This window comes from Trematomus bernacchii, unplaced genomic scaffold, assembly GCF_902827165.1.
Source record: "Trematomus bernacchii unplaced genomic scaffold, fTreBer1.1, whole genome shotgun sequence".
Classification (NCBI taxonomy): Eukaryota; Metazoa; Chordata; class Actinopteri; order Perciformes; family Nototheniidae; genus Trematomus; species Trematomus bernacchii.
The window spans coordinates 13,498,431-13,510,196 of NW_022987714.1; the positions used below are offsets into that span (position 1 = coordinate 13,498,431).

General features: G+C 41.1%; 1 protein-coding gene across 3 annotated transcripts; it reads right to left on the minus strand.

The window, feature by feature from the left end:
• Positions 1-693: 693 nt before the first annotated feature.
• On the minus strand, positions 694-11,055 carry lrrc29 (leucine rich repeat containing 29). 3 transcript variants are annotated; one of them, XM_034141351.1, is made up of 12 exons: positions 10,172-10,527; positions 9,226-9,327; positions 8,918-9,052; positions 7,683-7,862; positions 4,204-4,509; positions 3,840-4,056; positions 3,049-3,206; positions 2,733-2,948; positions 2,393-2,605; positions 2,097-2,314; positions 1,213-1,352; positions 694-767 (listed from the first exon to the last, which is right to left on the minus strand). In XM_034141351.1, exons 1-12 carry the CDS (start codon positions 10,223-10,225, stop codon positions 739-741), a joined length of 1,968 nt encoding a protein of 655 aa, XP_033997242.1. In that variant the 5' UTR covers positions 10,226-10,527; the 3' UTR covers positions 694-738. The 3 variants fall into 3 exon arrangements, with proteins under 3 accessions (XP_033997242.1, XP_033997244.1, XP_033997243.1); XM_034141353.1 differs by lacking the exon at positions 694-767 and adding an exon at positions 11,039-11,055 and having other exon boundaries at positions 786-1,352; positions 10,172-10,238; XM_034141352.1 differs by lacking the exon at positions 694-767 and having other exon boundaries at positions 786-1,352; positions 10,172-10,238; positions 10,400-10,527.
• Positions 11,056-11,766: the final 711 nt, after the last annotated feature.

Here is an 11,766-nt window from a genome sequence, read left to right on the forward strand (position 1 = left end):
CTCAAAGGGCGGAGCAGCGAGCCCCGCAACGTCCCGCCAACACGGCACCCAGACCCCACGCAGCATTCTCATCTGTTTGTCATTACTGGTGTCATTTTCTGGTTGCTAACGCCATTGTAACACATACTCACACATCAGAGCACAGTGGGAGGGGGGGGCAGGAGCTCCAACAAGCCGTTTAGGACAGAGAGTGAATACACATACTATACAGAGATGCTGTATGAGAAACCAATGTGATTTTGGAACAATGTAAATCTATTCTAGTAGACCTCAACAATGGAATTATGATCAGTAGAAATGGCCATGACATGGGACCTTTAAGGAAAGCCATTTCAGAAGAGACCATGCTAAATAAGTTATTGGCCTTAATTCTGGTCTAAAAGTTGAAAATATTTAAGGACACCTATTTCCCTTCACATCAATCTTTCCTCCTACTTTAGCAACACAGATACGTTATTTTAAGAAAAAATTATTCTCCTGTTTTGTTATAAATAAATCATCAAGAAAATCAAAAACACCTTACAGTGTGAGCTTTAAAAATACTTTCTTCAGCTGCTCAACACAACATAAATGTGCTCATGTTAAGCAAAAGGAGAAATGTAAGAATTTAAAATATTAAATATATAATTACATTTTTATATAAAAAATGTGCGTTAAATCTCAACAAAATTATTTCTTATGAGATAGCTTTTATATATTTTTTCCTACCTTACCTTCAGCTATGCAAGTCTTTCTGAGTTACTTTTTACGATAACAGGACCTTGTTTCTGCAAGACAATTAAAACAAAAAGCAAAATATGATTTATTGTGAGCATATTTCCTTCAAACTGTGGCAGCTGTGTCTCAGTGTACAGGGTTGCTCTTGGTTTTAACAGATACATGTAGAGGGAAGTATGTTTTCAGTCAGTTGTCTCCACCCTGTCTAGTTATTTTTGACGCCACGCAGAACAACAAATGTTAGTATTTCCACATTAGAGGTACCTCTCTCACACTGAAGACACTTTTATAAACTCACTAACAGGGTGACGTTCAGGAGACAAGCTGCTCCCACAGTACACACACACACACATCTTTCCTTCAGTTCTTGTGTAAAAAAAATGTGCAAAACTCATGGAGCAGTCTTTGGTCAGCAGGTTTTTGTCTCTGAAAAAAGGACAAGTGGTCTTCCAGGACATTCAGTCAGTCAGAATGTAAGGGATATATCAGCCCCACCTATGAATTTGTGGTGGACATTCTCCAAGAAGGGCAGCCTGGATTGAAGGAGGTCCACCGTTGTTGGGGAGATGTTTTTGCAACTTGAGATGTCGAGTGTTTGCAGACGGTCACAGTGCTGCAGCAGGAGGAACAGAGACCTGCAGGAGCAAAGGTCAAGAGATCAGGAAGCAATCCTTAAAAATACAAACTTCATATCTTCACCAAAGCCTGGTTTATCAATCTAGATAGAGACATCGGATGTTTGTCTAACTTCTCTTCAATACAATGGAAGTAGATGGCCCTTGCGTGTGGTTCTCAAAGCGCCAAAACAATACATTTTGGGGTGTTTTTTTCAGAAACCATGACCTGGTTACTCAAAATAACCCACAGACGTTGTTGTGAGCAGTTTCATTTAGGAACTATTTTCTCTCTACTAACCAAACTGTGTCACCATCAGGAACTGTCTATTTAGACAGCTAACGTTAAAGCTCAGCTGAAGAAGACAACATTTACATGTGAGTAGATGCACCCAGAACACTCTGAAACCTAGAATACATATATCATTTGATAAACAGAACTACAGGTAAAAGGAAACATATTTATTTTCAACATTAGGATGGAATCAGAATCAGAATACCTTTAATCGTCCCACAGAGGGGACATTTGCATCAAGACAAGAGCCAAAGGCAGCTTAATATTACCCAAGAAGCATGCATTACACAAAGATTACACAATTTACAAAGTACACATCCTGTATTAGTTCTGAGATATACCAGCCAGGTATATATTGCACAGTTATTAACGGCATATATATTGCACATATTGCACATCATTGGTATTGCAATTGGACTGTCCCATTATTTAAGGGGAAACAGACACACATAGAGTTTGGTGCCGCTCACCTGTCAGTGATGTTGCTGCAGCCGGAGAGGTAGAGGTGCTGCAGCCGGTGGAGGTACGGTGCAGCTTGAGCCACTCCGCGGTCGCTGATGCCCGGGCAGTGGCTCAGGGCCAGGCTGGTGAGGCTGCGGCAGTGACAGGCCACCGAGGCCAAGCTGGCGTCCGTGATCTCCGGCAGCATGGAGAGCGACAGGCGGCGCAGGTCTGGGTAACGCAGCACCTGAGGAGAGGAGAGACAGTATTATCTCCTGCAGTCCTGCACCAAACTAAAACATTTGGCTCTCCTCCGCCCCCCCACCTGGGTGATGCTGCTGTCGGTGAGCTTGGGGCAGGCGGAGAGGTCCAGCTCCTGCAGCCTGTTCAGAGCTAACAGAGACGCTCCAGCCTGCTGCTTGAACTGCTGCAGGTCATTATGCGTCACCAGCTTGGGTTTCTCATCAAAGGGTAAACGCGGAGGCTTGAAGAAACCCATGTTGCCGAAAGTCCGGGTGAATCTCGGACCCTTATCTGCCTGTTGAGAAAAGACAATTAAAGGCATAGTTTGGATCATTTAAAGTGTGATTGAATGATTTAGACACCCCCATTTTGGAGAAGCCAACCGTATATAACCCCACCATTTTCTAACACGTGCTTCTTACCGTCTCCTGGTCCGGCTCACATTTGGTTGCTTCCACCATCCCCAGCAGACCCCAATCTGTGATTTCTTTACACAAGCCCAGCCGCAGAACCACCAGGCCCTGCAGGTAAGTGGCTATAGCTCGCACAGACAGGTCAGTCACATTAACACACAATGTCAAGTCCAGCTCACGGAGGGTATTCCCCAGAAGCTGTGTGAGAGAGAAAACTGCAAAATCCTGAAGACAGAGACAGAGACAACATTATTTGTAAATGACAGACTTACATGTTAAAACACACAGAAATACAGCCTCATACTGTCACTGTCCACTGACTGACCCGTATGTAGGTGCAGCTCTTGAGGCTCAGTGTGTCCAGCTGTGCTCGGGCAGTGGTGCATCCTGTCAGGCCTTTCACTATCTCTGTCCCGCTGACGTGCAGACACTCAGACAGGTCCAGACTCCTCAGGGAGGACACTGACAGTAATTCAGCGAGGCCTGTGCCGACACAAAATCATCTCTTTGTAAAAGATTTTCCAACAGACGACATTCTAGGGTAGTTGATGTGCATGGAGGCTTAGCTGAGGGGAAAACAGTTTGTAGAGCAAGCATATTTTCACATCTAACTCAGCAAATACGGACTTATTTAGTCTGAACAAATACTTATAACAGGGAATTTTATTTCGTTTCCATCCAGTTTTGCATGAAGTTTGTTTTACATTGAAATAACAAATCAATTAATCAATTTAATTGTTGTTAACAGAAAGGAACGTAAATTCAGAAGGAATGCATTTGTATTTTTCTGTTAATGTGTAAGAATATTTTCTTCCTTGACTATTGGTGAGTTTATTCCTGGTAATTTATTTGACTTAAAAAGTCAAACAGTTTCTGTAACATAGTGTCTTATGCTGCTCAACGGCAATCCATCGTGGTAAATGAAGTCATGTCCAGCATGTGAGCAGTTTTCTCAATCAACATGCAGCACACTTGGGATTCCTTCATTGGACTACATTTACCATCAGCACTGTTAGGACATCCACATCAAATATGGCACATTTTTGTTCGGCTTTATTTGCAAATTCATTTTCAACTCTACGATAAACACAAAAACAAAAAATACATAATTTGCACCTTTTTCAGTGATCCTCCAGTCGCGGGACAGAGAGAGCTGTGTCAGTGCCTTCAGGCCCTGAGCTACGGCCTCCACAGACCTGCTGGTCAGCTCCGTGCAGGCACTGATGTCCAGCCTCTGGAGGCTCGGCTGGTGCTTCACCAGAACTTCTATTGAGTAATCGGTCAGCTCCTTACAGCCGTGCAGACGCAGTTCCTCTAAGACCAAATCTGGAACCTGAAACAGAAGGAATATAAAGTGTAAAATAAATCCTACAAAAGGTGTTATCTATGAGGCGAAGCAGTTAAAACGTTTTATCTTCAAAGAATGTAAGGACCACTAAAGTAATAGAGAAGCTGCAGCAGGGCCTAAAGGTAATCCCACCTGTGCAACAGTGCGTAGTGAATCGGGTGTGATGGAGGTTCTGCTGAGGTCCAAAGCTACGAGAGTCCATCTCTGCTCCGTTACCAACCTCTTCAAGTTCCTCAGTGACAGCAGTGCTGACGAATCCTTAACAGCCCCCGCTGGGCACCCTCGATACGGGTCGAACTCAAAGGCGATATGGCAGCCGGCCAGCGAGAGGCGGCGTAGGCCGGGGGTACAGCTGGTGAGCCGGTTGAAGGTGAGGTCGGAGAGGTAGCGCAGGTCGGACAGGTCCAGCTCCTCCAGACCAGACAGAGCTGACCTCACCTGGAACAACAAGATGGAGTTTGACCTGAAAGCCTTACTACGTTTACAATTAGTATGAAAGGTTACATTTATCAACTTTTACTGAGGGGAAACACCCATCTGTCAGTCACCATCATGACTGCAATTATAATCACTGCAGATGTTCTTATTCCCCAGGGCACTACTCTCTACAGAGAGACTAACACTAGCAGAGCTACACAGGCCAACATGTAGGAGAAAGCCAAATCTAATACTGCTTCAAACACAGAGAGCAGACAAAAACAACAAAAAAGGTTTAAAGTTTGCTGACTCACATATTTTATACAAAATAAATGACTTTATTTGCTATTTGTTATTAAACATAATATAATTGTATAAGTTTATACAATCGGGTTTCATACTAATTTAGTATACTTAAACATGTGATTTAAAGTAGCTTAACCACAAAAACATGTCAGTAATTCCACTAGATTCAAAAGCTAACATGGCAGTAGCTGTAACTTTGCTAAGCTAGCTTTAGCAGAAGCTAGGTTGGGGTTTTATCTTCACCATGACAACATTTAGCATGTGTCTTATTTAGCTATGTGGAATAAAACACTGAGATACCAAGATGTTGGTTATTCAAAATATTTGTTTTTATTCATGTGATTACATTAAGGTTTAGCTAAGGCTAGCACAGGGTTGCCAACTTTGGGTACCTGGCTGGAGTGAGATTGTGATATCATGGGTTTAATTCGGTTTAATTACACATATGCGCACGACATGACTGCTATCGTGTCAGCAGCGGGACCTTAGCATATATATAGGATATATATACAATATATACAAATACACAATAATGGACACAGACTATAAAGGGCACACAGTTTCATTCACTAATGAAAGTCAAACATGTTTGTTTCCACTGTTGTATTGTGTGCCTGTCGCGATAAGCAATTAATTGACTTATCGTACGATAAATAAAAATGAACTCGATAACTTTTCTGACCTCGATAAATTGCCATTTACATGAGGATGTGACTAGCAGTTTGAAAGGATGTACTTGAATTATTATTATATATTATCATTATGTCAGTGGTCTAAAATGGTCATACAACGGTGCCGACAATATTATCGTTTATCGCAATAATTTCCGGGAAAATGTATCCTACTAAATTAATTATCGTGAGAGGCCTATACATGAAACACACACACACAAACAAATCTACAGACTTACTCCAAACTGCCAAATATATTAATTAACACACTCTCACTCTCATATACTGTACTCTTTGACTCTATGTTGGCCTAGTAGAACAATAAGCAGCAGACTTTTACTTTTTTATCATTTCTACTGGATCTTAGATCTGCGCATGCGCTCCAGAGTATTTTTGTTGGGTAATCTATGGTAGGGCTAACCCATACAGTGGTGGGGCTTAAATCAGTATTTGCAATGTAATTACATACACGCTCCCCCCGACAGTGAAACGCCATGCGTGAGGTTTAGATTATTTCCCTGTCTCAATCCAAATTGAACTGTATGAAATAAAAAGGCACATTTGTCTTGTAGTAAATAAAAAGGGCGACATGGAGCCAATCCTGCAACAGGTGAAATAGTTGACATGCTGAAAACCCAACCCCTGCAGGGGGGTCTGGGGGGATTCTCCCCCAGGAGATTTTTTAAAATCCTAACATAAAATAAACATTCTGGTACTCTCTTGAGAAGAAAAATAAATAAATCTATTACTACACATTTAAAAAAATGAATGCCATATTATTTTTTTGTTACTTTGTTCTGAAAGCTGAACCTGCTGCTCCTCACAGAGAGAAGAGGGAAGAGGCTGTGTGAATTACTTTACATTGTGGATAAGGGTGGATAGCCCCCATTGTTCTGTGTGTCAAAATGAAAGACAGCCCACACACCTATCAATCATCAAACCGTGGGGTCTTATTTCATTACGTGTTGATTTCTATCAACACGTAATGTTGTATCGATGTATAGAGATGTACTACCGCAAAAGTATTCTCCGTCGGGACTTCCTGCAACAACACCACGCCGTTATCGTGATTCTGATTGGCCAGAAGACATTATCAAAGATGTTCTATTGAGAAGACGATCACTACGTGACAAAAGTTTTCAAAACCGTTTCTAGTCTTCGTATTCTTGTTTTTGGCGTGAGAATAGTTTGGGCAGCGTGAGAGCGTGAGATTGAGAGTGAAAGCGTGTGTCACACGCCAGATGCGTGAGAGTTGGCAACCCTGGGCTAGCAGTGGCTACCTCGCAAACTAGCTGCTGTCTCTTTGCCACAGAGGGTTCAGTCAGTGCAGATTCCAAATTGGCTGCTCTATTTACATGTCATTTTCCTCTTCACATCACAGGGCTTTTCTTCTTTGTTTCTACATGGTAAACTTTCTTCTTCCATGTACAGTAAATAGATTAGTTAACTGACTAACACTGCATGCCAGATGGTACTGCCACACTTCCTCTACACAGTGTAGTTTCATGGGGGCTGGTTAGTGACCTACATTCTGCAGTAATTAACCAGTCTATTTAATGAACCAGTAAATAAGTAAAGCTGGGCAATGTAATAACATAAAGAGATGTGTGTTCAAGATTGTGCAGCAGAAAGATGTGAAAACAACACAACTGCTGGTGACAACTGACATGAAGTCCTGAATATTTACCAAGGGATGTGTAAGAAAATAACAAATGAGGAAATATTAGTTACTGAATTATTCTTAATAATAAAGCAATCAATACTAGATAATGGACATTCTTGAGACCAGACTGCAAAATAATATGTTAAATAATCAGCATCGAAACATAAGCTCAACTCTGATATCAACTCTAAATAAAGTGGTACAACCCAATAGCTTATCTCTTCCTTCTTGACCCTCGATACGGGTCGAACTCAAAGGCAATATGGCAGCCGGCCAGCGAGAGGCGGCGGGGCGAGGCTTCTTCTTACATATTTCATTAGCTTGACTTTAAACGAATGCACCATTACTTCATTAAAGCCTTACTATTGCTGTATACGTTTGGAAAAAAAGTCAAACGGACAGGGTTCGAATCCAACCCACAGCCCTTAGCCGCATTTCATTTCCTTCTGTCTTCTTTCATTTCTCTTTAGCTGTTTTATCAAATATAGGCCAAAGCACACACACATTTTACAGAAAAAAAGAGTCCCACATTTAGAGAATAGAGTATATAATACCTGGTGTCTGTGCTCCTCTCTGGAGAGGAAAGCCCCAGACATGAAGAGGCTGTCCAGACCCCTGAGGTCCAGCCTGCGGAGGGAGGTGAGGCGGGGGAGGAGGCTCAGCAGAGAGGCCTCTGTTATACTGCTGCCGGGCAGGGCCAAGCTCTCCAGCTTAGAGCCCAAACACAGACCCACCTGAAGGGGGGGGGAAAAGGCAAAGACAATCACATAAGAAAGAAAAAGAAACAGGTTGGGACTTGGGAACGAAGAGACAAGGGTGGCAAGAGAACAGAGTTTAATTTACTATCTGCTGGATAGGACCTTTTTATAGGAGTTTTATGGGTAATCAAAATGATTAGAGTGATACAATGCAAACACTCAAGATAAAGCAGGTTTCAAATAATATTTCTGGCTGACTGCAATGTGAGCCTTTGAGCATTTTTAGCCAGATGATGTTCAGGATGAATAAAATCCAAACAACTTTGGTTTGCTCAGTCTTTTTTTAAATGGCTCTCACATAAGCCCTTGAGGTAGGGAAAATGTCTGGACCTACGACAAATCGTGTGATCATTTTAAGTGAAAATACAACGCTAGTGCTATCAGGGTTCACATGACAACAGCAATAAAGTTCCCAAAACAAAAGCTACTGTTTTAGTAGAGAAGGATGACTTGTCTTAACACACCCTATTAGAAATACTCAGCAATTATATATTTCATCCATCCAAATCTGCTCCCAATTATTCTCCTTTGGCCTTAGTCACAGTGACTCCACCCAATTGTTGGGTCATTTTGAACCCTCCAGTAACGCATCTTGGCCCGTGGTCATCTTGTCTATTTTCAACTACAAATGTGACAAGAGGATAGAGTAAAGTAAAAACTGAATGCCAAAAAAATCTATTTTACTGCAAATGGGACCTTAATTGCTTAATGGTCATCAGGATGTAATAAAGAACACTTGAAACTAACAATTGAAGCCATCAAAATGTTACCGAACCCAATAAATGAAGCTAGAAGAAGGGTCATTCTCTCATAGACTTCTATACAACCAGATACATTGCTTCCTGCTGGATATTAGAAAGTATGCAGGTTAAGGAACTTCCACTTTTTGGACTCGGGGGACATTTTCTCTTGACCATTAAGAGCGACTTATTTTCGGTTAATAAGGAAGCTACAGGTGTTCTTCAGTTAACACCTGCACACATCCTAACCCAACGAGTAAAGACTTTTTGAATCATGTGAGCATACTGTACCTCCATGAGCAGTGACCTGGACATGCTGAACCCATCGAGCTGTTTGATAATCAGACTGCAGCGGGACTTCCTGCCCAGACCCTTGATCAGCTCCAGGGACGAGGCTGAAGCCGGGAAGCTGAAGGTGAGGTTCTTCTGCACAGAGAGAAACAGACAGAGAAGAGGCATGGAGTTGACTTTGCCCCAAAGCTTTACACACTCATGAGTCATGCAGATCCTTCTACAGTCACTTTTCAAATAGTTAACACCCTGTTTTTGAAGTATGCACAATACCGATTCATCATACTTTATTCCCTGAAGCTAATTACCTGAAAGTGGAAGTCCTGACTGGCGTAGTACCAGCTGCGGCAGACCAGCGAGGCATCCTTCCTGTCTGAAGCTTGAAGAAAGCTCTGGATGTAAACTATGATCTGAGGACAGGAATACAACGTTAGATTACATTCAAATGTGTTGATCCTGGAAGAGGAAATCCACCCCAGGGTCACCTGACAGTATGTATTCTCTCAAAAGACAGCATATTGCATGACTGAATGACATAATGTCATTTGGCAAGAATAGCAATGTCATAACACGTCCTAATCCACCAGCAAAGGACTTCTGCTGTACTGAGACCCGGGAATTCACTTATGGCCTCTGTCAGGGACACGGCACTGAGGCCTTTATTACAAAACCCCATGCATACAGCCTGTTTGAGTGAGGTTCTGTGAAAATGTAAACCTTGGCTTTTTGGGAGCCAGCAAAGCACATTTTCTGTCATTTCAACATAGCAGATATTTCACATGTATGTTCTTTATAGGGACATGAGAGTCTTAACTATATTATATTACAATTCTAGAAGTGTATGATAATTTTAGCCTTTTAAAATAGCATTTTAACCCGTATCCCTTGGTGGGGACATTGGGACTTCCTTTTTCTTCATTGTATTTTCATACTTCAGAAAACAATAGACAAACGTGCAAATGCAGCAGTTACATTATATAAAACCTGTTAAAAGCTTGCAGACTTCCTTCAGTGTTACATGTATGTATTTGTATATTACAGATTGACAATACAAAATAATGACATTTTCTTTTTGAGATATTTTGTGATATGTTCCTTAAACCCCAGTTCTTAAATGAAGTAAAACATATTATAATTCATACATTAAAACCTTTTTTTATTCTGGGATTCAGCCTAGAATAAACTGTTATGAATGTTTAAATAAACAGAAGAGTCTGTTGCATCTTCTTATTTATTTCTAGTACATGAACTCACCTCCAGAGGTAGCTCAGGTGTTGCTATAATGTCCTCCCCATTGCAGTCTTCCATCTCAGCTTCTCCTCTGTTATTATAAACAAGTCCGCACCATCACGAGGGGCTCAGTTAGCTGTCACTGATGCTAGCTAGCTGCACAAGTAATTACCAATGCTAGCGTTTATGCTAATAGCTCATGCGTATATTATAAACCGTTAAATGTATACGGAAACTGAGCAGTAATATTACCAGATCAATGGAAGCCAACAGAGGTCTTTGTGTTGCATGCTGTCATGTCACTAAGCTACTTTATCCTGCACTGTACAACATTTCCGTAGGCAGTCTGACTGGGATCAGCTGAGCGAGGGAAAACACTGACGTCAGAGGGGGCGGGGCCTTGTGGGTAATGAGTTTTTCTCTTTACTGTATACACCGTTACTCCTTTAGCTGAGCTTTTCACCTCCATAAAGTCAGTTAAGTCAGTATGTTTTGACCTAGATAAATGGCACTGGAGTTTCCACTGTGGTCGTTCTGAAACCGTTTAATGGCTCATCATTGCAAATCAATTAATATACATACACGAAATTACAAGGGTGGGAGAAGTACTAAAATGTTTAGGCAAGGCAAGGCAAGGCAAGGCAAGTTTATTCATATAGCACTTTTCTGTACGCGACAATTCAAAGTGCTCCACAGTGTAGAAAATGTTTTCCTGCATTCAAAAGTATGAACATACAATTATACTACACAATTTTAAGTAGGCAAACGGTAAGTAAAAGTTGCCTCCTTATAATGCAGAATGGCCCATTTTGAGACTTATTATCAGGGGTGCACATAACTTTTTTAGTGAGTTACTCAGATGAGTACCAAGAGACAGCGTTTGGTACTCACCCCACACGAAGCGTGGTCCTCCTCAGTGTCTCCTTCACTGTCCTCAATTTACACTTCTTGCATGCTAGATGATGAAGATGATGAAGATGCACCTCCCTGTCTCTTTTTAAGCCTCCGATTTGCTTTCTCCAAAACTTGTTGCCAAAACTGTGAAGTCCTTGCATTTCCTGAGGCCAAGTTGAAGGATCAAATACTAAGAAATGATCACATGACTTGAAGTCATATCTGATTTCAAATGTGGGAAGTAACAAAGCACACTTATTTACTCAAGTACAATTTTGAGATACTTGTAGTTGACTTGAGTATTTCTATTTTATGCTACTTTGTACTTCTACTTTTACTCCACTACATGTATTTAATCCCTTTAGTTACTTTACAGATGTGGATGAATGATGTGAAATATACTCAAGTGTTAAATCAGACTTTAGTTCCACCTGGAGTAAATTCACAAGCTACCCTGCAGTATACAAAGTCATTCAAACTAGCTGCTCCTTTACCAGCTTTGAGAACACTTTCATGATCAATCATTATAAAACATATCATATATATTATTCTGAAATGGACCAATCTGCACAATGAATACTTTTACTGTCGCTACTTTCACTATATTTTGATAATACTTTTCTAATTTTACTTGAGTAACATTTTGAATGCAGGACTTTTACTGTAACAGAGTATTCCTACACAAGATCTGAGTACTTCTTCCACCTCTGTCTGATTTCAAACTC

Coding starts and splice junctions, on each gene's coding strand:
- lrrc29 (XM_034141351.1), bottom strand. CDS start 10,225: ATGGAAGACTGCAATGGGGAGGACATTATAGCAACACCTGAGCTACCT. Junction 9,328..10,171: donor CACCTGAGCTACCTCTGGAG/GTGAGTTCATGT, acceptor TCCTGTCCTCAG/ATCATAGTTTACATCCAGAG. Junction 768..1,212: donor TGTCCACCACAAATTCATAG/GTGGGGCTGATA, acceptor ATTGTCTTGCAG/AAACAAGGTCCTGTTATCGT.